This window comes from Colletotrichum navitas (genome assembly GCF_030913465.1).
Source record: "Colletotrichum navitas strain CBS 125086 chromosome Unknown LY79scaffold_11, whole genome shotgun sequence".
Classification (NCBI taxonomy): Eukaryota; Fungi; Ascomycota; class Sordariomycetes; order Glomerellales; family Glomerellaceae; genus Colletotrichum; species Colletotrichum navitas.
Window position 1 is genome coordinate 538,437 of NW_026850557.1, and position 25,170 is coordinate 563,606.

The 25,170-nt window shown below is 54.8% G+C and overlaps 8 protein-coding genes across 8 annotated transcripts; 2 read left to right on the plus strand and 6 right to left on the minus strand.

The window, feature by feature from the left end:
* Positions 1 to 70: 70 nt before the first annotated feature.
* On the minus strand, positions 71 to 636 carry LY79DRAFT_51522 (uncharacterized protein). Its single transcript, XM_060554691.1, has 2 exons — positions 186 to 636; positions 71 to 81 (listed from the first exon to the last, which is right to left on the minus strand). Exon 1 carries the CDS (start codon positions 542 to 544, stop codon positions 281 to 283), a length of 264 nt encoding a protein of 87 aa, XP_060417555.1. The 5' UTR covers positions 545 to 636; the 3' UTR covers positions 71 to 81; positions 186 to 280.
* Positions 637 to 1,097: 461 nt separating this feature from the next.
* Positions 1,098 to 1,931, plus strand: LY79DRAFT_543944 (uncharacterized protein). Its single transcript, XM_060557094.1, has one exon. It carries the CDS (start codon positions 1,228 to 1,230, stop codon positions 1,558 to 1,560), a length of 333 nt encoding a protein of 110 aa, XP_060417556.1. The 5' UTR covers positions 1,098 to 1,227; the 3' UTR covers positions 1,561 to 1,931.
* Positions 1,932 to 3,490: 1,559 nt separating this feature from the next.
* On the minus strand, positions 3,491 to 5,429 carry LY79DRAFT_543945 (FAD dependent oxidoreductase). The gene has a single exon (XM_060557095.1). The coding sequence runs from the start codon at positions 5,247 to 5,249 to the stop codon at positions 3,525 to 3,527; it is 1,725 nt and encodes a 574-aa protein (XP_060417557.1). The 5' UTR covers positions 5,250 to 5,429; the 3' UTR covers positions 3,491 to 3,524.
* Positions 5,430 to 6,264: 835 nt separating this feature from the next.
* LY79DRAFT_587938 (inositol polyphosphate kinase) lies at positions 6,265 to 10,620 on the minus strand (the record flags this gene model as incomplete). The annotated part of the gene is given in 14 exon segments (XM_060560843.1): positions 6,265 to 8,913; positions 8,923 to 9,105; positions 9,127 to 9,207; positions 9,220 to 9,390; positions 9,400 to 9,442; positions 9,458 to 9,462; positions 9,478 to 9,575; positions 9,585 to 9,667; positions 9,680 to 9,840; positions 9,865 to 10,097; positions 10,119 to 10,152; positions 10,174 to 10,373; positions 10,395 to 10,412; positions 10,434 to 10,620. Coding segments are annotated over 14 exon segments (4,146 nt in total).
* A 578-nt stretch (positions 10,621 to 11,198) lies between these two features.
* Positions 11,199 to 12,297, minus strand: LY79DRAFT_577248 (uncharacterized protein; the record flags this gene model as incomplete). Its single annotated transcript, XM_060559865.1, has 4 exons — positions 11,199 to 11,269; positions 11,290 to 11,581; positions 11,679 to 11,713; positions 12,204 to 12,297. 4 exons carry the CDS (start codon positions 12,295 to 12,297, stop codon positions 11,199 to 11,201), a joined length of 492 nt encoding a protein of 163 aa, XP_060417559.1.
* A 4,815-nt stretch (positions 12,298 to 17,112) lies between these two features.
* LY79DRAFT_667261 (uncharacterized protein) lies at positions 17,113 to 19,353 on the minus strand (the record flags this gene model as incomplete). Its single annotated transcript, XM_060563347.1, has 5 exons — positions 17,113 to 18,534; positions 18,591 to 18,863; positions 18,911 to 19,056; positions 19,104 to 19,241; positions 19,293 to 19,353. The coding sequence occupies 5 exons, from the start codon at positions 19,351 to 19,353 to the stop codon at positions 17,113 to 17,115; spliced, it is 2,040 nt and encodes a 679-aa protein (XP_060417560.1).
* Positions 19,354 to 20,121: 768 nt separating this feature from the next.
* On the minus strand, positions 20,122 to 20,930 carry LY79DRAFT_701311 (uncharacterized protein; the record flags this gene model as incomplete). The annotated part of the gene is made up of 3 exons (XM_060564922.1): positions 20,122 to 20,368; positions 20,459 to 20,586; positions 20,679 to 20,930. The coding sequence occupies 3 exons, from the start codon at positions 20,928 to 20,930 to the stop codon at positions 20,356 to 20,358; spliced, it is 393 nt and encodes a 130-aa protein (XP_060417561.1). The 3' UTR covers positions 20,122 to 20,355.
* Positions 20,931 to 22,078: 1,148 nt separating this feature from the next.
* On the plus strand, positions 22,079 to 22,540 carry LY79DRAFT_587940 (uncharacterized protein; the record flags this gene model as incomplete). Its single annotated transcript, XM_060560844.1, has 1 exon — positions 22,079 to 22,540. One exon carries the CDS (start codon positions 22,079 to 22,081, stop codon positions 22,538 to 22,540), a length of 462 nt encoding a protein of 153 aa, XP_060417562.1.
* Between the last annotated feature and the right edge of the window lie 2,630 nt (positions 22,541 to 25,170).

Below are 25,170 nucleotides of genomic sequence, written 5' to 3' on the forward strand. Positions count from 1 at the left end.
ATTGATGTTGCTCGAAGGCAGTTCAGTTCTCGACTGTATGGGACTCCCATACTGTAGAGGTTTGGGTTCTTTTCGTTCTTTCTGTTCGAAAAGAAGAGACGATTAGTTGGCTGGTCTTACCAGACTCCATGACTACATGAATGGTGCCCATCACGGGTTACAGGCAGTCCCAGGGTTCCATTTACCTCGTTGCCAAGACTCGCCCATAACTTGTTTCTGACGAAGACATCAATATCAGTCTCTCGTATCGTCCTTTCAACCTCATTGTTTCGTTGCTTGCTCACTCTTTTACGTAGCGGCGCTGGTCGCCGCTCAGAACGAACCTCCCACTGCTAGGAGCGGGCGCCGTTTCCGGTGCCGCGGGCCGATTTTGGACTACACAGCCGTTGCGGGAATTCGCTGTCTGGGCAGCTCGCGGGAGTGGCCGAACGCAGTCTGTGCTAGTCCGGCTGCAATAAGCGCATGGCATTTGACCATTGCACTGGATCTTCCGGTGTTGACACGGGACGCAAGAACGCCCTCTGGTTATTTTCACCTCGATCATTGGAAGCGAATCCGAAACCAACTGCGAATGAACTACAGGATTTTAGAGGGGGTGGAGACGGCAGCTGGACGGCTCGAGATCAGCTGCCGCGGTCAAGGAGTGTCGCGGCCTGCAGTAATGCTGAGAGATGAAGGTGTCAGGAACAGTAGAGAGTCCAAGGCGAAAAAGCCATCTATAGACACTGATGCACATGTCTCGCCGGTCAAGTATTCGAAAGCCCAAGTTGGCCCTACAGGAAGAACGTCGGCGCCGGGTTGTTGTAAAAGCAAAAGTACATAAGTTGGAAAGGGGGGTTCCGGATAATACTGGTCAAGCTCAAAAAGGCAAGCCTTGCCGGAAGACCGGAATACCGGCCGGAACTGACTATCCGCCACCTTTCTAAACTATTGTCTTCTTTGCACTGTTGGTCCCGTTTCTTCATTAGTGTGAACGAATGGTTTAGACGGACAAGGGTCCCCGGTGCCGAGCGGGACCGCTACGGAAGTTTGTGGCTGTTGCCCCGCGTCACTTCGGTCCCGAGCTGGCCATCTCGACCGAATTCTCACGACACACACACACACACACACACACTTTCTCTCTCTCTCTGACCCTTTCTGTGCCGCATCAGCATACCACTCGCCTTGAGAGGCATCCGGCTACACCATCTCGATGTTGTGTCTTTGTCTTTATCGGATTGGAGAGCGATGTACGTACCCGGCGTCCTCATCGTGTTCCTGATCGCCGTGTCGATCTGGTTCCAGTGCGCCAGGAGCACCGACGACGTCATGTACGGCATCAACACGCTCCTATTTGTCATGTGCCTCGTCATTGATCTGATGGTGCCCGGCATCATCACCGGCGTCGGTTGGTTCACCCCAGTCTTTTCCTCGCCCGCCGTCTTCATGCCCGTCGGCGGTGGCCTCGTCTTCGCCTTTGCCGTTGACAACCGACGCGCACGCGGGTCTGCTACTAAATCCTCGGGCTCGGCATCGGGCAGGGTATGCAGCTCGCGAGTCTGGCTGCTCAGGTGGTGCTGAACCAGAGGGATTTTTTAACCGGCGTCTCGCACATGTTCTTCGCCCAGTTCCTCGGCGGTTCTGCCGTCGTGTGCGTCGCTCATGCTGCCGCTAACAGCGCTCTCCGGTTCCGTCTGATGTGCTTCCACTTCAGAGCTCCTTATAGTTTGGTCTCGCGGCGGCCTGTTTGGCGATTCTGCCATCTCTAAGGATCGAGTGGAGGAATGTGAAGGGCAAAGAATTTGTGTAATAAACTAAGCAGACACATAAGCACAAGCACACATCAATATCAACCGGCGTACTTGATCAATTAACAGTCTAAACAACGTCCTTCTGGAGCGCCTGGGTGACTGGCGGGATTGGTCTCGTCATCCAGACTCTAACCGCGAGCTTCTCGTTAGATTATTATGGAATCTGTGCAATATTGTAAGTTCATGGTGAATGATGATGTTGAATGCTATTCCATTGTGGACAGAGATTTCGATCACGTCTTCGCATGCAGTAGTAGGTCCTATGCAATGGCTATTACGATCGTTTGTCTTTCCTGGACGTGAACGGGGAGAGGAGAGCAATCTGACTCTACTGCTTTCTACGTAGGGGCCGGATATGCTCCCTATTTTCACGCAAACAAACGAATACTGACGCCAGTTGGATCGTTTCATTATGCACTAGAGCCTTGGTGGTCCAGCCAATATGTCGGTATCAGGTTCGGCAATCCATGACCCCCACTTTCCTGATTCGGGAAATCTGTCGGCGTGTTAGTTCGGAGCCGGGTGGGGCGGGCCCGAGACTTCGGGCCGAACACCGGTCTGGCAAAGTAACATATATTCTAATGTTATCGCTTAAGCTGTACATTCTAAGATATGCTCTAGATTTACATAGCGTTACTAGTCTTAGTATGGATAGCATTTATATTACGTGCTTTGAAAGTTTGAGACTAATAAGCTAGGTTATAAGGATATAGTATAAGCTACTGCGGTCAGGAAATTACTACACCTAGTGAGTAAGTCACTTGCTATCTATAGTCAAGCTGAGTTAGTACATTATTGCCTGGTAACTACATGACATATCTGCTTCCTAGACGACGTATGGCTTTCTAGTATACACAGGTACTACTGTCAAGGTTAGTACTGTAGCAGTGCTATAAGTGATCAGGATAGAGCGTGTAACAAGGGCAGGCGTGACGGCTACGATAGTAGACGGGGAAAGTGGACTTCGTGGCAAGTATTGTGGCTCTGGATCGCATATACTTGTGCAATTTCTTACACACTTGCTTTAGACCGCCTCTTCTCTCCCCTTTTTGCAAGATGAAAACCCATGGTCAAGCCCGTTTTCTACCCAAGGCTTTTCTTAGCCTCAAACAGCTGTCGATTGAGCACGCGGTGAGCTACGTGTCCCAAAAACCGACTAAGAACCCCTCAAATCCTCGAGCATCTATGCTCACCGGTGGTCCCACACGAAGAGCGTAAGCTGGCATGGGATTGGGGCCTCGATTCTGCTCGCGAAGCTACTATTTTACGTGGACATAGCTGCCGGAGCGGCTCGCGTCGGTCGGTCATTGGCGTCGCCCCTGAGGCGATTGATGACGAGTATGTTCCGCGCATGCAGGCGAATGAGAATGTAGGAACCCTTTTTTCTCGTATCAGGTTCCAAATATCGTGATTCTTTTGTCCTATAGGTATGAACTTGGGAAGAAAACAACAGGCGTGATCATTCTTGATAGTATAAATATGTAATATTCTGCAACACACACGAAGAGATTCATTAACTGATCAAACAGACTCCCTGCCCAACCGCGCATCCCAACCCTTTCCGGTCCGGTTTTCTTCTTCTTTTCTTTTTCCTCTTTTTTTTCTTGTCTTTAGATTCTTCTGGTCTTATTACCAACCGGGAAATACGCCCAGGCATATTTCAACCCGCCTCAAAACGGGCCCAAATGAACCCCCCCCCCCCCAACGGCACCGTCCCCCCCGTCTTTTCGGCAATTACATGATCTCGTCCACCAGGTTGGTCAGGTCCGCCTTCTTGACACGCGCCTCCGTGATCAGCAGCTCCGCGGGGAACCATTCGGCCAGCCGGCCCCCGGGAAACCCGTCCCCCTTCTCCAGCGCGACGTGCTCTTTGCCCGCGACCATGACGCCGAGCGCCGTGCCGCAGAGCCACGCCCAGACCATCCCGTCGCCGTTGTACCCGGCGCTGACCCACTCCCCGGCCCCGGCCCCCTTCCACGCGGCCTCGTCGCTCTCCTTCACGTCCAGATGCTCGAAAACCTTTTGCGTCTTCGCCCTCCTCATCCCGCCCGCGCCCAACGCCCCCAGCGACGAGTTGAGCGTCGCCTTCGCCCCGGTCAGGCTGCCCGGGACCCGCCCGACAAAGGGCGCCAAGTCCCCCGTGAACCCCAGGATCCCGCTCCAGGACCGGATCACGTCCCCGTTCCACCCCGCCCCGAACACGGCATTCATCACGCCCGACACGTGCGCGATCGTCAGCCCGTCCGTCCCCGAGTCGTCCCACACGCCAATCATGTCCACGCCCTCGCTCGCGCTCCGCTCGAACCCGCCGCCCAGCATCACGTCCCCGTTCGGCCGCTGCGTGACGTAGTCGAACGAGCCCTTGCCGTACAGCACGCTCCACGACCTGCTCCCTGGCGCGCTCCCGTCCTTCCATCGGAACCCGCCGCTGCCGCCGTCTCCGGGACCCTCGTGCGCGGGATCCAACGGCATGGGCCGCTGTGCCGTCATGTGGCCCTTCAAGCCCGCCAGTTTACCCCGCAACCCCGTCAGGAGCTGCCCGGCGTGCGCGTTCGTCGCGTGGACCACGTGGCGCGCCCGGATCACCCCCCTCGACGTCCTCACGACGTACGGCCTGCCCTTGTCGCCCCCGACGGCGTCCAGCGCGACCGCCTCCACGGCCGTGCCCGTCTCCAGGCTCAGCCGCCCGGGGTGCGCGTCCAGCAGCTCCCGCCACACCGCCGTGACGAGGCGGTACGGCCAGAGCGCACCGGCGGCGTACACCAGGCTCCCGCGGACGTGGCCCTTGTCGCACCCGAACCTCGCCAGCGTCTCCTCTCGCCCCAGCACCTCGATCTCGAACTCGGGCACCCACCGGCGCAGCTCCTCGCACTGCTTCTTCACGTCCTCGAACCCCGCGTCGTCGAGGAAGAAGTCGACCGTCTCGACCGCCCTGCATTCCGCCACCTCCTTCCCCTCCGCCTGACCGACCTCGAGCACGGCCTCGGCGGTCCGCAGCATGAACCGCGTCAGCCGTGCCGCCCCCTCCTTGCCAAAGTGCCGCGCCAGCCGCGGGAACAGCTCATGCGGGCTCCCCTTCAGGTGGCCCCCGTTGCGTCCCGTAGCGCCCGCGCAAAGTGACCGCGCTTCGAGCACCACGACCTTCGGGCCGTCACCGTTGTCGCCGCCGCCCCGTACGGCGGCAAACAAGCTCCTCGCGACGGCCACGCCGGTGATGCCGCTGCCGACGATGACGACGTCGGCCTCCCGCGGCAGCATCTCGGACCGCATGTCCTTGAGCTCCGGGAAGGGCGGGTCGTCGAGCCAGTACGGGCTCGAGGGTTTCTCATGTGGCAGGCCCGGTGCCGCGTTGACCCGCACCAGCAGGGCCTGATATTGCTTGTTCAGGTCGAAGAGGAGCTTGACCACCGCCCCGACGGTCTTGGACGCGGAGCGGATGGCGGAGAGGACCGAGCCCATTGTGGTCGTTGGGGGTGTCCACTGGAATGGGCGAGTCGCGATGTGATACGGTCGTTAAGCCGGTGTTGTTGCGTTATTGTGGGCGGGTGCGGTGGAGATGAACTGGAGCAGCGCATGTGAGAGCTTTGGTAAGTGGTTCGTTACGAGGGCCAGGGTGTATGTATGTATGTATGTATGTACCTCTTGAGCATGTGGTACGCGTGTCATTGATGTGCTAGGGTGCCGATTATGTAACCCGCACCGGATCGACGCGAGCGACCGGGATTCGGCACCGTCGAAACATCTGATTCCCTGTGTTTCCGTCTATTTGTAGAAACATTTCATTGTGGTGTTGGGCATCGGGCATTATGCTTATAGTATACCGTGTTTCTATCTGGAAACCTTCCATTGCGGCGTTGAGTATTGGGCATTATGCTTATAATCTGTCTACCCGACTGTGTTGGAGTATCCTTGTATACCTGGTTTATGGATGCAGACCCAAGTTGGACAGCCTTGGAAACGTGGTTTAGCTCTCAGTTGGGTTCCGTCGTTCCGTGCCGAGACTGCACTGCTGAAACAGAAGATCCACGGCAAGCTAAATCTAGAACAAACTCACTCTTTTTGTCTAACATCTAACCAAAACCAACGCCTTGATCACCAACCCGAGTCCCCTGTGCCTGTGCCACGCATTCCTTCAGTCCAATCTGCTGCACCCGTTCATCGCGTGGCCAAACTTAGCTATCCCGTCCATGTGTGTTGGGCAACAACATCGGAGCTCACGCAAGACACTGCCCATACCTACTGGCGAAGCTACCTCTCCGCCCAAGCCTCGTCAGAGAAGAAAAGTGAAATACAAAACATCTCAGTTTCCTTGTAATCTTGTGTTGCGACGCCAGACTCATGCCGGGTATGTTGCCAAATGACGTCCGTGACTCCGCCGTTCCGTTTCTCCAAGCCAGCCAGCTATTTCCCTCCCCAATCCAGAATTACAATCTCAAATTATCAACATGAAAAAAGAGACACGGCCTCCAATCATTCATTCGCTGACGAGCCCCTCGTCGTCCGAGATGTGATCAATGTCGATATCGTCAACATCCGTTCTGTTACTGCGTCCATGGCAGTCCAGGCCCATGGCCGCCCGGGTATCTTTCTGGATTTTTAGGAAATACTTCCTCAACGTTCGAAGGCCTCGGAGGAAGCCACGGTCCGGCTCATTAGGGTGTTGAGGCGGACATGGCTTCCCCTCGGCCAGGTCACCCTTGGTAAGGCTGTTTGCAAAATCGGCAATCTTGAAGTCAATGCCGCGCTTCTTGCTTTGCCTTTTCCTTTCGCGCAACGCGGACGTTTCTTCCGTGTCAGTTGCAAAGTCAGTCGTAGAATCGTCAACGACTGTATCGTATTCGTTACCCTCGGTCGTCATGTCACCGTCATAAAACATGAGGAGGCTGGCGGCGTAGAAGCGGTAGCCGTCCAGCTTCTTGACAATCGACTCGAGGTGGTCTAGTTTCTGCAGGATGGTTGGTATGTGCCGCAGGATGCTCGAGTAGTCGACGCCGTCGTAGAGGAATCGCGTCAGGGCGTCCTGGAATTCTTGGCCAGCCTTGAGGTCGCGCCCAAAGTACTTGTCTTTGAAGACGTAGCACTGGCTCTTGACGTCCCAGACCTGTAGTCCACACACCCGCACGCCAAGTTCACGCGACGTAGTCCTGGCGCACTTGCCCTGCTGCGACTTTTGCTTCTTGGGCGTCGCCTCGACGCCGTACTGTCTGGTGCCCATCTTCAGGTCCATGATGCATGGTCGCTTCATGCCTGCTGTGAGGTCCTCCAGCAAAAGAAAGTACTCCACACGGGAGTCCCGCTGTGTCTGTGCTTCCTTGGGATTCACGGGACGTGGAATTTTGTGGAACTCTGGAGTGGGACTGGGCATCTCGGACGGCACCATCGACGCATGTGTGGAATGATCTTCAGCCTCGTTCGAGGCTTCCGTGTCAAGTGCAGCTGTAGCAGAGTCAGGAAGACTCAGTTCCGTCGCGGCTCCTTCACGAGAGCCCGCACCATTCGCATTCGGTGCTTCGATCATGGGCGAGCTCACTTGCGACGCGCCAAGAGATTGCCCGCCTTCGTCCTCGCCTCTATAGCCAGCGTCATCCGCCTCCTCCCAGTACTTGAGATGCCCTCTAGACTCCGTGACTGTTCGTGGCTTCCGTCGGAGCCCTGTCCCAGAGTAGCGCCGCTTCTTCTTCTGCGCGATGATCTTGTCCGCCAGCGTCTCCGGCTCCGGTGCACTAGTGCCAGTCATATCCTTGACGTCGCTGTCCTCGGTTTCTGTTGCTTCTGCATGGCTAGGACGGTCAGGACGGTCCATTGGGATGCTTTCCGTCGGCGGCGGCGAGGCGCTGCTTGGTCGGAGCGGGCTGGAACGCTGAGGCGCGTGACCTTCTTGGACAGACACGTCTTGCCTGCGCACCAGGTCGGGAACAGAGCTGGCCGGCCGCAGGGTCGGCTGCTTCCGGAAAGCCATCGACTTCTGGTGAGGTCGACGGTGCTTATGAATCGGGATCGGCTGCTTCAAGAAGACGTCGTTGAACACCTCGTTGCGCAGCCGCTTGTTGACAGTCGTCGCACCCCAGCTGTTGGCGTGTCTCTCGTCCAAGCTGGGCCTTGAGGGGGATGGAAACTTGCCCTGCTCGGGGTAATCAGGCAGACCTGACGACGAAGTGCTCCGGCCGCGGGCCGGCAAGGCGGCAGTAGGGGGCGGCGTGGGCTGAAGTAGATTCCTTGGCAGAATGTGCCAGTTATCATCGAACGTCACGGTCGGTATGGGCTCCGGTGCATTTGACAGTGACTGGCTGATAATTCTGCGGGGGTCTGTATTGGCTTGGGATGCGCCGTTTGAATTGCCATTGGCAGCATTGGACTTTGAAGGTGACGCCGAGACCGTTATCCCGCTGTCCCCGGTCTTCCTGCGCTCCAGCACAGGGGCATCCTCACGCTTATGGGTCGACTTGCGCCTAGGTTGCTTGTGAAACGTGACGTTCAACACGCCAATGTACCGAGGGAGGAACGGCAGCAAGTCCGGATGATCCTGCTCCACCTTCTCATAAAACTCGTTCTCCCTGTTGTTAAGCTGTTTGCACACGGCCCTCTTGGAAAAGCGCCACAGTGTGGTATGGCCGCCGACCTGATGTTTGTAGGGAATGAGCTCAATCGCCTCGAGAGGCTGTTTTTCCTCAGCTTGGTGATGATGGGTATGCTCGTCAAGATGGGTGGGGACCTGTTGTGTCCCCGGCGGCTCCGGCTCCTCTTCAATGGCAAGATTGTCAATGGTGCCGGGCTGGACCTCACGAAGAGTAACATTCGGCTCTTCGGGGAGTCGCTTTGGCTTAGCTTTTTGCGAGGGGGTGTCGGGGGGACGATCGGGAGAGGCCTCCTCATCCTCAGGCTCGGGCTCGGGTTCGTCGGCTTTGACCAGCCAAGGGTGAAAGTCCTCGGCTCTGGAGCTGATGCGGGATCCCGCCGTCTGTCTTGGCTTCGCCACGTCCCGCTCGCGCTCAGCGGCCTCTTCCAAGCCGGGATGCGGTACGAATACTGCCGAGGAAATCTTTTCCTCGCTCGACTCGTCGCCCTCCTCGTGGCTTTCACCATGTTCGCTGCTGCATGTGGACGGGCGTCGAGAGTCATCCGCCTGAGTCACTTGGACGGCAGGAGGCGAAACGTCGCCCTCGGAGTCCCCTAGCTTGAAATCGGCCTGAGTTCCAGCTTGTCTGGCGCCCTCGGTGTCCGCCTTGTGGAAAATGTCGCCATTGACCTTTCTTAGACCAAAATAATCCTGAGTGGGCGATTCGGTGAGAATGGGGGTTTCGCCAGACTGGGGTGACTGGAGAGGAAAGGTCTTTACTCTTTCCAGCTGTTTTGGCAAGCAGTCCTTCTTGTCGAGAAACCCGGGAGATGGCTGCGAACTGGCAACCTTGGCGAAGTCCTCGACAGCTACGTCGAGGGATAAAGGCTCCTGAGGTTCGTGGCTCGGGGGGGGTTTCTCCTTGGGGCGCGTGTCCTTTCTGCGGCCAGGTGTCTTTTCCTCCTTGGGCAATCCCTCGCGGAAAAAGCGGAGGCTGTAGCTAGCCTTGCGGCTGCGAGCGTTTGGTTCGGCGCCGATCATGGCCTCGTGAACCGACTTCTCAACCTGGCCATCCTCCTGGCCATCAATGGCCTCGCTTGAGCCGATTGACCATATCTTTTCGGGCCCAACGGAGAAGCGCTGCTCGAGCTTCTTGGGTCGTCCTTCTTGCACGGCAACGTCCTTGTGGACCTTCTGGTCCAAGGAGCGGACGGGGGGGGTGAAGGAATCTTCAGGACTTGTGGAATGCGAGTGGGCGCGCGTGTTGCGCAGGCGTCCTGTTACTCTCGACTCTGGGTCGACGCGCTCCAACGACGAGCCCCTGCCCCGCGACCGCGTACCCTTGAGAAAGTCCCTGTGGTCCAGCAGCATAGCTCTGATACCCTGGAAGCTGGAGATATCGTAGGTGGGGGATTGCATGATCTCCATGTCGGCGTCGGGGGGGTTGTTAGCGTCGGTCGAGTCGGTGGGTTCAAGTGGTGGTATGGAGGCGGACTGGGGGGCGCTTCGAGGGGTTACTGAGGCGCCATGGCCAGGAAGAAAGAGGGCATTGCGAGTATCTCGGGCGAGAGGGTCCAGGCCAGCAGCGGCAGAGGGGTTGTTGGGAAGATTGTCGGAGGTGGCAGAGGACAGGGGGCGCGAAGAGGACGATGACGATGACGAGGACGAGGACGAGGGCTGAGCATGCGGTTGAAGTGGTTGATCTTGGTGGGAGTTTGATCTCGAAGGAATGCCGCGAGCTGAGGCGAGTGCTTGGGTTAGCAGAGACGGACCGGACTGCCTCGGGAGGGCGGCAGGGCCTCGTGGCTTTTTAATATTCGGGTCGACATGGCTCGAGGTATCCTGCTGGTGCTGGGTGGCAGCGGCCGTGGCAGGGGGTAGATCTGCAGCTTGGGCCAGGGGGGTGTCTCGAAGAGAGGGCGGAAGGGATGAGGGCAGAGGTAGTCGCTGCTGATGCTCTGGCTGGGCAGCGGCAGCGGCAGCGGCAGCGGCAGCGGCAACGGCAGCGTCCGATCCAGCTCCAGGATCTGGGACGGGAGCGTCAGCACCAGCGATGGGAGCAGGAGCTGGGTCGGATGAGAAGTGACTCCCACAGGGCGCGGAGCTGGAGACGGGGGCGAAAGCAGTGGTGGTGATGATTGTGGTGGTGGTGGTGGTGGTGGTGGTAGGAGTGGTAGTGAGAACGGGCGAGGACGACAACGTCGACGACGAATGCGCGGGGCTCACCAGGGTCGCGGGTGCGGCATTTCGGGCGTTACGGGGCGAGCTGGACATGAGGGAAACATCTGGCGAGACTCAGGACGGTTTGGAGGATTTGTCGCCGGTTGTTTGGGGCGGAAAGGGGGGGGGGGGGGGGGGGGGGGGGGGCAGGATCGTAGGGATGTCGAGCGGCGTAGACGTGGGTTGCGTCTGTGAAGTGTGCGCAAATGTGTGTGGATGGGAGATTTGCTAAGGAACGAGAATCGGGGGGGAGGAAAAGGAACGTCACGACGACGCACACATGCGTGGGGAGGAAAGAGAGAAAGTGGGCGGGCGGTGTGGGATTGGAGCAGAGCCCTGTATCGTGCTGTACTCTGTACACTAACCCTTGGCAGGTACCTCTACTACCTAATCTACGGATACACTAAAGGAGGGAGGACTGGGACCGGGACCGGAGGCGGAGGGGTGGAGAAAGAGGGCGGGAGAAAGAGAGAGAGACTGAGAGAGAGAGGGAGGGAGAGGGAGGGAGGGACATCCGGGCTGTATTCGTATGGTGCCTGAGCTTAGGTTAGGCTCGGTTCAAGTGTTTGTGGGAGGTGTGTGCTGGGAGGGCGTGGGAGGCGGAAAATGCAACCCGGTTTTATTTTATTTATTTATTTTCTTTTCTTGACTGATTTGTCGGAACCACGGGGGAAGCCATGCAGTCGGTGATGACTCCCAACGCCTACACATTACCGATCGTACCTATCAACACTTGCACTACAATGCCTACCACGTGAAAGAAGGAATGCAATACAAACAGAAGAAGAAAAGGAACAGGCGCGAGGGAAGCAGCCAATGCGATGCGATGCGCTTCCATGCGTCGCGAACTCCGTCTGCGAGCGGTGGGCAGCGTGGACTTTGTGTGGGCACCAAGGGCACCTTGTGGGCTTCTTCGGGTGGCCTGTGCTGTAAATGGACGGACGTACACGTACGTGCGTTTACTGTCAGAGTTATTGGGCAGCCTGTGTCTCTCCATCTCAAAAGATGCCCGAATCTACAAACAATGGAAGGAGATGACATGATGACAAGAGCATCCGAATCTCCCTGACTGAGACGCGAATGAGGGGCAAGTCTTGGCCGGTCGAATCTACCTTGGCTGCCTTACATAAGGTAGGTAGGTAGGTACCTAGCCACCTAGGTAGGTAGTGAGTGAGATGTATCTGCACGATAGATTTCGGGTCCAAGATGCCTGTAGGCGTCAACCGTTGCTTATCGATCGGTGTCACCGTCATTATCACAAGCGCGAGTCTAGAGAGAAGGAAAGAAGAGTTGGGCTTCTTTCCCAATCTCCCTCTCTCCCTCACTGAAGCTGCTATCAGTAGAGGGAGGGGTGGACGTAGCGCGCAGGGATGGATGCTTGGGGCACAAGGGAAGAGGTACATGCGATTGGGGAGTCAATGGGCGGCAGACCATGTACCACGGATAACGATGGAGCGACAGATACGCGCCATGTACCTATTCCTCTTAAATGTATGGCGAGTGACTTGGGCACTCCCACGTGTAGAAAGTAGTGGCACCTGCCCCTGGGGGCAGAAACAATCGTGGGAAGGAACCACCAACACTACTACCGCATTCCATTCCATCCCTTCTTTTTTGGGCGTTGCAGCGGGCGTTACTCAACAATCTGACGACTGCACCGCCTCCAACACCAACACCGGCCAAAACGGATTCCCGACTCCAACCCAAAATCACGCGTTCCTTCATCGACATCGAGTACACGACTTCTCGCCAACGTTGCCCGCCATTATCAAGCTGCTCAGCAAGTAGGAAGTGCAATGTGAGTAGATAGGGAAAGTACACCAAGCGACTGACTGACTGACTGACCGACTCAACTAACCAGCCAGCCGGGCAAACATATACACACATGCCAGCGCGCCCCTTCATTCATCCTGAACCGTAATTACTGCACTACATCGCATTGCATTACATTGCATCGCGTCGCGTCGCGGCAGACACACCCTCACCTCAGCTCCCATCGGTTTGGCATTGCGCAAATCGAAACAAGGCCATCCCTCCCCGTCGTTCTCGTTCCCACGCCTGCGGGCGTCCCCTGCCCAACCACAGTGGGTGCCGGTATTGATCTAACAGCACTTTCGTCCAAACCCCGCTTGTACGGTGTGTGATGCCGTCCACGGGATTGCTAGCCTGGCTCCCGGAGCCTCCCAATCGCCCCAGTCCGTCATCCGGCGCCCATCGAGTCCTGGGCCGCCCTCACCGGCACCAGCACCAAGACTATGGCAGAGCTCTGCTAGCCCCCAGAACCCTTGCCTAGATTGTCTTGGGGCCGAATGCCAAACCCCGGTCAGAAGCTGTCCCGACTCGACTCGCAAGGGGCCCTCGGGGCCCCAGACCTTTGGTCCTTCCAGCCATTAGGGACGCCAACTGGCTGACCATGGCCTCTTGCTTGCATCTTGCCTGCCGGCCTATGGTACCTTGTAAATCCTCCACCAGCGTCTCTCAACCTCTTCGCAGCCCGCCACTGGGCCTCATGTCTTCTAGTCACGAGAACGGTCATTAGCTAATTGACCATTCCGAGCATCGCTACTTAGCTTGGCCCCAAGCCGACCGACTGCCGGTATCCGTGCACTAAGGGCTTGCATGACTACACTACCTATCCGGTACTGTACCGAATACTACAGTCAACTCGGTTCCCGCCATGATGTAGGCAGCGTCATTGCATCGATGGGTATGCACATCCATAGCATAGAGTTTCGGACCCGTTCCCCGGCCTAACAGCATCTCAGACCAGAAAGCACACACCGTACACCGACACCGCCTCTCACATTGACCGACGGCGACGACGACGACGCGACCAAGCGCCAGGCCGTTGATCCCGAAACTCTTGTCGAGAGCACGTTGTCCTTCCTCGACTTCTTACAGGCCCATCCGAAAGCCGACGGTTTCCAGTGTCTCTTCGGCTGGAATTTCATGTATCAGACGACGCGAAACCAATCGTCCGCCAGCTGAAAGAAGTCGATTTGTCGTCTCAATGGCCGAACCCTCCGTCTCTCACATACGCCCATCATCATCAGTAGTACCTAGCCAGGGTCAGAAATAGCGTTGACTTACCGGCGGCGTCCTCTACCGTCGGGCCCCCCCTTTTGACGCTCCCAGGGTGCCGCACCTCGTCGGGGCGGGCCACTCCTTCGGCCACTGGCTAGCGTTGCAGGGCTGCTCGCGCTCTTCGTCGCTTGTTTATCCGGTTGTTTCTGACATGGCACTGAAGATGGTTCCATCCGTCATCCGCGTAGAGCGAATAGCCGGAAATTCCGCTCGGGTGGGTGTGTTGCACTGGCCAGCACGTCGTCTGGATCCATGCGCGGTTGTGGCATATCTCTGAACCCAACACCGCCAATCGTCATGATTAGAGCGACAGTGGCCAGCGCCATAGTGTCCGACTCATGGACACGTTGCCATCTCATCAACCATGCAGGTGTCGTCACCACTATTGCTGGTCCAACCCGATACAGTGGACGACTGGGCGCGTTTGTTCCACAACATTACATCGGTGAATTGTCACAAACCGGTCACTGGACGGCGTAAGACAGGCCTGGAAACAAGGCCGCAAACGGTCCCATCGGACCATTGACATCCTCTTGACCTCTTCCACTATCTTTGTCGGCTACAGATCAAATCAGCGAGGTTAGCCTCGCCGGCCCCGGCGAATGCAACACACCTTGTCTTATTCGGTCGACGGAATAGCTTTCCCGCCAAAGGCAGTCTAGACGGGACGGTGCGTCTATTCACGGTCTAAGCCAGACGCAACTCCCTTTCCTGACACGTCTCAGAATGTTTACCCAGATGCTGCTCTTTGCAGATCGCCGTGGGGCCCTGTTTTCTCAACTGTGGAATTCTGGAGTAATAAGCTTGCGCCAAGCTCAGTTCTCAATTTCCCATACCCGAATGAACCCATGTCGGCCTATCGCCGCCAATCAATCAACAACGTGCTTGCCAGAATGCCTCACGGTAGCCCAACCTTTACCCCCCCCCCAGGCTCCTCCAACCGAATTGTTGTCTGTCTGAACTCTACTATGCAGATAATCGGCGGGTGCTTGTCGTGTCGTACGCAATGTTGCGTGCTTTCGGCGTGTTACGTGACCTGCTCAGCACTCCAGGGCGTGATAACATCAAGAGGCCTCACCTGCTCCAAAGTTGTCTTGGGTCCTCTTTGCATGTAGTGTACCTATTCTACTGATGAACCACTGCATCTTAGGGGTATCTGTCTCATTTGCTGTTCAGCAAGGGTTTGGCCAGTCCGTGCCATCCGAACCACCTCCTGGGCTGCCCTATCACTCGCACACGTGAGGGAGCCATCGCTCGTGAGTGCGGGCACCTTGACACATCGTCCCAATCACCTTTCTAATAGCCACTCCCTGAGGCTCTGCCGGAAACCCTGTCGCCTTCCCCAGACTGTTGGTGTGGCGCAGCAGCTTTCACCTTTTGCTACCGTGTTCCTGAATCTCAATGTGCCTAGCGGTCGCTCTGAAACCCGGGGAGCACGACCCGGCTTCTGCAACCGCACAGGAGCTTTTCCCACCCCTTTCTTTTTACCTCTTCCACTCAAAGCAACGCCCGCGCCGTACAAGTTGTGTTCTTCATCTTGCTTTTTCTTTTTCTTTTTCTTTTCTTTTCTGCCGTGAAACCTTCCATCCCAGTTACACGGCCACATGCGTCCCCCCCCCCCCCGGCAGCTGTGGATACCCCCTAGCTCATCACTTCCTTCGGTTCCGAAATCTGAGATGATCTTCCCAGGCGGCCGCGCAGGGCTGCATTGACCCTCGCCGGGGGCTACTGTCCAAAGAGAGACCAAAGATCTTCCATGTGGTCTCGTCTGGAAACCCTCACTCGTCGCCTTATATTGAACTCGAGAAAGTCCCAGGAACCGGCTCATCGGGGCTTTAGAGATCCCTGAACCCTGGAGAGCTGGGTCCAGTGCACCCGGATGATGCTGCATCATCTTGAAAGTTTTGTTTTGTTTTTTCAGTATTTTTTTGTTATGCCATGCTTTGCTCTTTTTTTCTCCTGGCGCGGTGTGTCTGTAAGGTTTTCTTCTTTCCCTACGCATGACGGCCGGGCCGCAAGGATGCTGATCCACGGTCGTGTGCCAGGTGTGGTTCTTGGGGAGTAGAAACGTCGAAGAGGGCATCTCGATCGGAACAGAGATTGTGCCCCCCTTCCAATAGCGGATCTCGAACGCTGCAACGCTGTACTCAGATCCCCCACGTGCGTAGGTATCCGGCCGTCGTAATGTCATCTTGGCCAGTCGGGACGATGCCGTGCTGGCACGTTCAACGACCCGTCTGAGGAATTGAGCCAGCATCAGCAAACAAGCCATCGTATGACGGGGCATATTCAACATGTTTCCAGTTTGCTCGTGGGAGACCTGCGTTGTACTGGCATCTTCGCATTGTGTGCTGAAATTCGCTCCCGCCATTGTCTTGGCATACCGTCGCGATCGTCGTATTCGCACTGCAGACGGTCTCGCCAATGGCCTTCCCCCTCAGTCTCGGCAGATGGTGAAAGGTTGTTCGATCGGAGCGTGCGAAGGTGAGCCATCGGCGTTGACGTCTTGTCTTGCATCATGCATGGGCGTAGCCGACTAGGCGGGCCGATGGGCCCACTCGGAGCTGCCACACTTCATCGGGCATTGCGCGGCCCTGGCGTATGGAAGGACTTGGGTAGCGGACGGGCACATGTGAGAGGGGGTTCATCGTTCTGCGTCGTTTCGACGAAGAGGGCAGGGCTGGTTGATGACCCGGTCACTGTGCCATTGGTGTGATCTGGTCGTTGGCCAAGTAGCATTTCTGGTCAAGTTCCTCACCATGTTGTGTGTTATTCTCTATGTGGTTGGACTACTTGGGGGTACCTCCTGTTACTAGAGTCTAAGTCCCCTCCCCAAGTCTCTCTGGCGGGAACCGACATGTATTTTGCGCCGTCTCTGTGGACCAGGCGGCTCCATTTGGAACCCGCTGTCAAGATATCAAGCTTGTATGAGGTAAGGACGGAAAGTATGCTGGGGATCGTGAGGCTATGTCGAGTTCTCAACCTAGTGTAATGGCTTTAAGATACAGGTATCGGGTATTCCTGCTCAAGGATAATGGAACAGCGAGGTGCTTGAATGAATTGTTTGGTTCTTGTGATGTATCTGTCCTTTGATATCAAAGCAAAAGGAGCGTTGATCGAGATCTTCGCTCACTAATGACCTTGGGAAAGCTCAGAATCGGGGACCTGGGGAGCACATCGCCTTGTATAGGTTACATGTTGTTCAGGACTCATATTTGGATCTGATTACCTTTCATAGTCACTAGATTTTCTTCTTGTATCTTCTACCTAGGCTAGTTGGAGAGATAGACACATGGTGTCTGTTAATATGAGTATAGAGTTGGCAAATCAAGTTGAAACTCGCATTCAAATCGAAACCAAACGTAACAACCTTTGACGGCTGCTATAAATATCTGAATCGCCATAAAGCCCGCACTTCATAGCGAAACCCGGTTCGCATTACGAAAGACTACTGTGGGCCAACTAGAAGTTCGTGCCGTCGTATCCTGTACCATCTCCGCGGCCGCCTCCGTTGCGCTTGGTAGTGGCCTCGGGATGAGGAACCACCTCGTCGGCGTACTGCGGGAGGCCTGTCGGGCTGTCCGGGACCGTCACCTCGTTGCTGACGACACTGACGAGCAAGTTGTCCAGCCGGCTGCGCGGCTGCGGCTCGCCGTTGTACAACGCCAAGCGCCAGTGCAGGTTCTTCTGCAGGTAGGGGATGACGTGCTCGGGCGCCAGGCTCTCGACCAAGCCGGCGACGTATCGCTCCGCCAGGGCGATGGTGAGCGGGATCTGGCCGGTGATCTTCTGGCCCGCCGCGCGTCCCTCCTGGCAGTTGCGGCAAGCCGTGCCCTCGTTCTGGCCAAAGGTCGCAAAGGCGCCCACGTGCGAGTGGTTCGTGACGTAGAGGAGAGGGGTCTCGTCGTCGGGGTCGCCCAAGAAGACGTGGACGACGTAGTTGCCGCCCAGCTCGGCCTTCTCGGCCTTGATGTCGACGAGCCACTCGAGGTACTTGTTGTCGGGCCCGGCCAGGCTTTTCAGGTCGCGGCCCTCCGGGAGCTCGATGTCGGCCGACCCGTCATCGTCGGGCAACGGCTTCTGCGCGGCTTGGTCCGCTAGCGGCGCAACGGCGGCAGCGTCGGATGACGGTTTCTCGGCCTTCAGGTGAGCCTTTGCGCGGGAACGCAGCTCCTCGGAAGCGGCTTGGAAGTCCTCGTCGCCGCCCCTCAGGATGTTGGCCAGCGACGCGTTCCTCCCGTACAGGCGGTCGAGCTCGTTGAGGACGGCCTCCCTGTTGGGGAACTTTGACTTCTGCGTTTCCGGGTAGACGTACCCGAACGCGGTCGTGTACCTCACGCCCTCGGATGTCCAGAACTCCTGGTTGCTCCCGGTGGCGGACTGCGCAAAGGGGGCCAGAGGGGTGTTGATCGTCTCGGGTCCGCCGGCTTTGACGATGAAGTTGCCCCCGACCGGGCCGGTGCCCGCGGTCTGGTCGGTGACATAGGTAGATGGGTCGCTGGGGTCGTCGTGGCAAGCTTGCCAGATGGCGAACAGACGGTCGATGTTGGTGTGATGGAGCCAGAAGATAGGGTCGAACGCGGCGATTGCCGGGTCGCTCATGTGGCCCCCGCCACCGGTGTAGTTGTGTATGGCGTTGTGGATGTCCTCAATGCTACCCCATTCGGAGAAGTCGGGCTGTCCCGGCTCCTCCGGTGGGTTGAACCTGTTGTGCGAGGCGGCCCCAAAGTCGCGGTAGGACTGGAGGATGAAGACGACGCGTTCCGTCAAGTTCTTGCCTCGAGACGACTGGGCTGTTCCGACAAAGAAGCTGGTCAGTTGCTCCATGAGCTCGTTGTTGTTGGGCTGACCCGGGTGGCGAACAGTGGCACCGATTCTCGGAAACTAGTGATTGTAGTCAGATAAGTGATATGCGCTGCACTGTCCGAAGAGATATTCACCGTGTTGATATCCCGGTCACCTTTCGATGTCTCACCGAACTTGTACGCTGCCAGAGGGTTTGGGTTGAGAAGGGAATCGCGCTGCTTGCCATGAGGACGCTTGACTTGGACTCGAGCTTGGGAGGTCGCCTGGGTGGGAAAGACGCCGAGGTCAGGGCGAGCCCAGTCCCAGTAGGGCATCCTGAAGTCCTTGGCGGCCTTGACGTAGTCGGCCTTCCGCTCACTCTCCTCGAACTCGTTGGCAACAGCGTTCACGTGCTTGTAGAGCTCGGCCTAGACCCTGTTAATACTTGTAACGGAAGGGACAGGTTGAGACTGACCTCGAACAGGGCGAGATACGGACGGTGCCAAGCAAGAAACAAGATTGAGCTGTGGGTACAGAACCCGCCGAATTCGTTGTCGACTCGGACCATCTTGTCGTTCCAACTCCTGTCTGGCCATTTCTTGTATGGGAGTCCGTGGATGCCTGCTACTGTCAGAATGCATTCTAGGTGTTGTCTAGACCTCACTAACCAGCAATCTCGAACCACGAAAGTGGCATTGTCTCGTCGACTGAGTTCTGGAATCTTTCCATTCCCAGAAGAAACAAGTTCCACTGATCGGGGTGGTCCTTGATCATGTCACGCACCTCCATACGCACAGGTGGGTTGGCTTTGACAAGTCAGCGGCGAGAAACGAAGTGAATATTAGGTGTTTGCAAACCTGGGTCGTCCGGCCTGACGCCATGGACAAGAACAGGGCCTCGGGTTCCATCTGAAGACATGTTGATGAGATCTTTTCGACTAGAGAGTTGTGGTAATTGTTTGTTACAGATAAAACCGTCGAATTCGTGACGGCAGAACGGAGGTTATATATCCGTTGTGGTGACAGAGGCGGAGAATCTCCTTACAATACGCCACACGAAATTCTCAAAAGCTCATCGCGGTTCGATATACGAACCAGGCTGCAAGTTGAAAAACTAGGGCACGCTAAATCACGATCAGAACTCTCGAATAGGACGGCTGACCACAGTCTGCCGCCTGAAACATCGTCATCGTGGCGGGAGAGGGCATAAGATATGTCTGTTTGTAGGTTCAAATCAAAGAAGCGGAATAAGCACACAGGGGCTCAGCCATCCATGGCGTCTTGGTTCCTTGCGCTTTCCGAAACAGAACCAATCATGTGCAGGCTGATACTCACCGAGTTTATCGAGCGATTCTAGCTGGGCACTTTGTACAACAATAAGCCTAGGAGGGGTTCGTAAAGGACGAACGACATGGTCTCTGCCGCGGCGGGGAGTGAGCTGAATGGATGCTGACACCCGACTGAAAATGATTGGGGCTCCAAGAGAAGCTAGCGGAAATATTGGAGCAATGTAAGCTCGCAGAGGCAGCTTTACGGATTTTCCCCATGTAATACCCAAGGCTGATTCGTCATCTGAGTCACGCTTTACCGAACATGAAGAACCCGAGTACCTTTACTTTGGATTCGGGTACACCACTGAGAACTATATAGCACAAATAGAGCTTGGTGGTATTACAATAACTTGGATGCAAGACTCGCACATGACGTATAACTTGGTGACTGCTTTTGGGCTTTGCAATTGGAGTTGCGACACCCCGCTGCTAACTGACTATGGTTTCATCAGAGTCTTAGACTGAACTAGAAGGCAAAGTTGCCGGTGACTAAGTTGTACCCAGCGCCGTTTTCTTCTTCAACAGTCAAGGAGACCAGCATAGTCTGGACATAGAAAGGTATGGATGGGTCTGTAGAGAGCTCGCATAACTCAGCCCATGCAGCTACCGAAATTCGGATCAGCGCTAATCAAGGCCGAAGCCTCGTTCGTTAGTCAAGATAGCCTTCATGAAGGGAAATGTTTTGGAGCTTACCTGGCGAACCAAGCACTGTTCCAAGTTTCCCCACCATATTCACAGCCGTATGCCACTTTTCCCAGAATCTTCATGCAATCCTCCATTGATAAAGTCGATTCGCCGTTACCACCTGGGTCAATCATGCTCTGTGCCACTCGTCAACTCCGTTCCAAAGGTGTTTAAAATTCAACCATAGGGTTGTTGCGGATACCCGGGTACAGTTATTGCGGTGACGCACCTTGATGCCAAAGTCCCATTTGGTACGCAAGTCCTGTTGCATACAAGTCCTCCTCGTCTCGAAAGCGCTGAACTTGACATCGCCTCGGCCTACCAGGTTGGCGCATGCGAAGCTGAGACGTTCGGTGTCCACGATGATATCTTTCTCCTTCAACCACTCGCCGTACTTTCCTGACCTGCCGCCCTTGTAGCAGAGCGCATTGGCGGCAGAGATGGCCGAAGCCAGCGTGAGGAAGGTGGCGGTGAGGTGCATTGTCTTGAAGAACATTCGCTATCTGAGTGAACTTTTCGATATCAACCTTTGGCTTGTAGTCTGACAGCTGGGGCTGACCTTTTGTGGCGACGTCGACAGCGTGTTTACTCAGAGTGAATAATGTTGTTAAGAGACCTGTCAAAACCCTTAATATATGTCTATATCACAATTTCCAAAGCACACCTAATGGTCATTATGCTAGGCGAATGTTCTGTGGCTTCTCCGTTTCTACTGAAAAGATTTGTCCTCCTTTGTTCAGACCGCTTGCGTTTTGATTCGAGGGAAACATCACGTAGGCGTGAAGTCAAGGCCACCTTGGGAAATGAAAGCATCTTTGTAGAGATCGGGTTGTCTTGAGCAAGAGTTGGATGCATGATTTCGCGACAGAATAAAGAAAATGTCAAATGTTCTTCTGCTTCATTCGGTCCAAGCCAGGCAAGGGGGGGTTATGACTTGGGAAAGACTTGGAACTCTTTAAAGATGGGCAACCCAAGTCATAGGGCAGGCAAAGAAACGTAACCCCTGATTTCCAAAGAATATCGGCCAGTGAGTCGGACTCCTCTTGACGTTAAGCGCAGGGACAACAGCTAGTGTCACAGTGATACGGGGCTACACAAAGCGACACTGAAATACCATCCTGTCCTCAGAGATAACCATGTAATTAAAACATTTGCCTTGGTGGATACATCAGTGATGCTACACCGTAGTCAATACTCATAGCTCTTTAGGTTGACGATAATTCCGGTTCTGTTGATGTTTTGTGGTCAATTGGAACGGACGAGTGGCAAAGCACTTGACAACCACCAAAGACGCCAAGTAAAAGAGACCCAAGGGAACAAATATAAATGAACCAGAAGGCGGAGACATGTTCTAAATTACCTGATTTTCTTTTACTTCTCTTTCTGGGGGCCGAAAACCGCCGCAAACACCTAATCAAAGGACGCAAGGGAACTAAGATAAAGGGACCAGAAGGCGCTACGACGTGTTTCGCGTCACCTATTTTCTTTTTACTTTTTTATTAGGGGCAATTATGTTCTTTCCCTATGTTATACCCAGCAGTGATTTCGCAGCTTAAAGTCCCCTGATGCTGCTCCAAGTTGTCAGCCACGACTCGCATTCCACCCTGAATTCCTGGTTCCAAAGACGCCATGTTAATTTCCACGATTTTAGTCCACCTAACATATCTGGTTGCTTCCGTATTGGCTGGCGTGATAGACAACCATAATAACGACAACGTTGAATGGCCAAGGGAAGTACGCGTCAGAAGAACCAGAGGCGAAGGTGGTGAAGTAGACTTCAACCTCTCGGGAAGAGAAAGAATCGGGCAGCGCAATCACATTGATCCTCGAAGTGACCCCAAGAGCACCATGGCCACAATCAGTCCCATTGTTGAACGCGACAAGCTTTTGACAGCAGCAAGACCCTCCGCTCCCCCCGACCCACGAAACAAACCCCTTTCCAACAGCTCCAAGATGAGACTAGCGTTGGATGATGAACATGTCGCGTCTAGTCTCCTTGCCGAAACCTCGACAAAGTACAGGGCAGAGCCCGCGACAGATTTAGTGGTTATGACAGGCAATCGGCCAGAACCTCGGTTAGTTTTGACATAGGCGAGAGGAGTGCCTGCAAACGTTCGATTGACCGAGTTAGGGGAACAAGGGGTTCGCCAAATTCCCAAGAGAGTGAAATCAACCGCCCATTTCTTGTCGCTCAGTATAAGAATTTGACAGACGACCTTATCCCATGCGTTAGTTGTTCTCTCATATTACGCATATCATCCTATCATGTTGAATGCTTCGTCTTTGAATCTCGAACAAGCTTTTCTGACAAATGCGACCCAAAAGGTGGTATGCGTCCACATATGCAGGGCTTCACAAGAACAAGCCGAGTGGCCCCTTGAGCTGTTGTACCCGCGGTAAGTGGAGTCCTCAAACTTTGCCTCCGTTCAACCGTAGGCAGAAGGGGAGCTCCGTTAATATTGAGAGGAACTCCAAATAGCTGCCTCAATTCCGAATGCGTCGCCAAAGGCCCCTGCTTGGGGAAAAACGAAAAGTACCACAAATCGTTTGGAGGCAGATGGACTTTCAGAAATGTGACCAGAGCTGCATGGAGAAGGTACTGGCCAGATGGATTGGGAGAGTTTTATCATAGTGAAATTGTTGGAATACCGAAATGAGCACCATCAAGTCGGGAATAATTGGGTTACCAACGTTCGACAACCAGCAACTTACTTCTTTCTGTGTTCCCGGATAGCTCCCTTCTCTTTCGTTTCCCTTCATCAGGCAACAATAGGTAGTATCAGTTGTTATATACGTACTGCTGCTTCACCCAGCTGATAGGTGTCAGGGGTCAGCTGGTCCGAGTGATGAAGTGAACGATAGGGCCACTTAACGGAAGGTAGGTATGGTGTCGTAACAGCATTCGAATCTGACCCCTTAACTATCGTGAGCTGGAAGGGTTTTATCCCTTATGGACTGACTAATAGGGGCACACCGGCTCCAACCCGTGATCCCCGCCAGGCACCTGACAATAGACTTCACCCGTGGCGAAAACCAACGAAACATTTGCAAAAAATCGAGGTAAGGTCACGTTTTCCGACTTTGAAACAACAAATATGCTGTGTTTATATTTATTCAATGTATGAAGAGGAGGATTTAAGATATTGCTGAGCAGGTTATGTGATCATACTGCCATATTATGTCACTCTGGAAACTCCTAACGTTTTTACAAACGTACACAATCAACAAGCCTTTGTGTGGGCCCGAAAGCGGACGCGACGGTTAACACCCCGGATCTGGAAGCTACATTGCTTATGTTTCTGGTAATGAAAGCATTGCTGCCGGAATGCAATATCGGTATTCGAATGGTGACGACCAGAGATCTACTGCAGCGGGACCGCATGAACCGATGGGTGCAAGACGGCTCGGCACAATTAATGTTTTTTATTATCACCACGAATGTGAACGGCTGTAAAAGCCTATTTTGCCATGCGTTCAGGCAAGTTCATGGGTTTGCCTTTTAGAAAGATCGGGATTGGCAGCAGTATACAGAGATGTGCAGGTCAGGCATGAGATAATCAGGAGTTTGCATGCTTGAGAGCTGGGACTAAAGACATGCTGACTATTGGCGACCTTGCAACCCGCCAAGGCTGCCTTGAGGCAGCCATTACCGTTGGATGCCTCAAGCAGGCGCTCGTTCTGATGGCGGGAAAAGCAGAAGACCCATGCATATTGCATATAATGGCTGATGGGCAAGACAGCCCAACACCAATCAGTCAGTGTCTACTTCATACATGTCAACTCAATTGCCCTTGTCGTATGCATGAGGAGGCATGGATGCCCAACCAATGCAGTACGCAGGGCTGCGCGTCCAGAAGGCAACCAATTGCCTGAATTAGTGGCCTGGTAGCAGAAGTCCGGTCACAGAGTCGGTTGTTCTTTTGGGCTTGGCGGCAAATGAGCAGAAGTTCCACGTTCTTGGCTTGGTTGCATCTGGCGAATTTTACTTAACTGCGTTATTGTTCGCCAATCTCCTGTCTCAAGAACGCATTTCGAAGCATAATTTGGTCTTACTAAAGGAAATACCAGGATTGCCAATTTACCCATTGTGATTTCTTTACTTACGGCCTCTTATCAACGATGTCTGTCGACTGGCCGCGATGGGCCGATGAAATCACTCGGTTGTACGTGACCGAAGACAAGTCTGCCGAAGAAACAATTCAATTCTTGCGTGATCAACACAACGTGAAAATCACGTAAGTCTTCAAGGTCCATCATGAAGTCTGATTCAAAAATATTGACAAAATTTCAGGATCAAACAGTTCAAAAGTAGATATTCGGGATTGAAGAAGCTTCGTGCTAACGAATGGATGGCCATTAAAAGAGTGATCAAAAAGAGAAAGGCCGATGGCAAGAGTTCAGCTGTATTTCTCAATGACCGCCAGATTGACCCCAATCGTCTGGCGAGGGAGATGCGTCGTTACTCTGGAGCTCGGGGCCGAGATTCGACTGGCGATGCGGCTGTGATCGGTGAGTATCTCGCTCAAGATATAGCATCAGCGTGTTACTGACAAGAGCGCAGACTTGGGCGTAAACACTGTAAACAAACACCGCCTGGAGATTCGTACACCAGTCCCAGGACTTGCCCAAAGCCCGAAGGGAAGCCCTTGCTCTACAGATAAAACCGCTGGAAACGCCACCATTTCTATTGAAGAAAGCACCAACGATCATATCCTCGATCC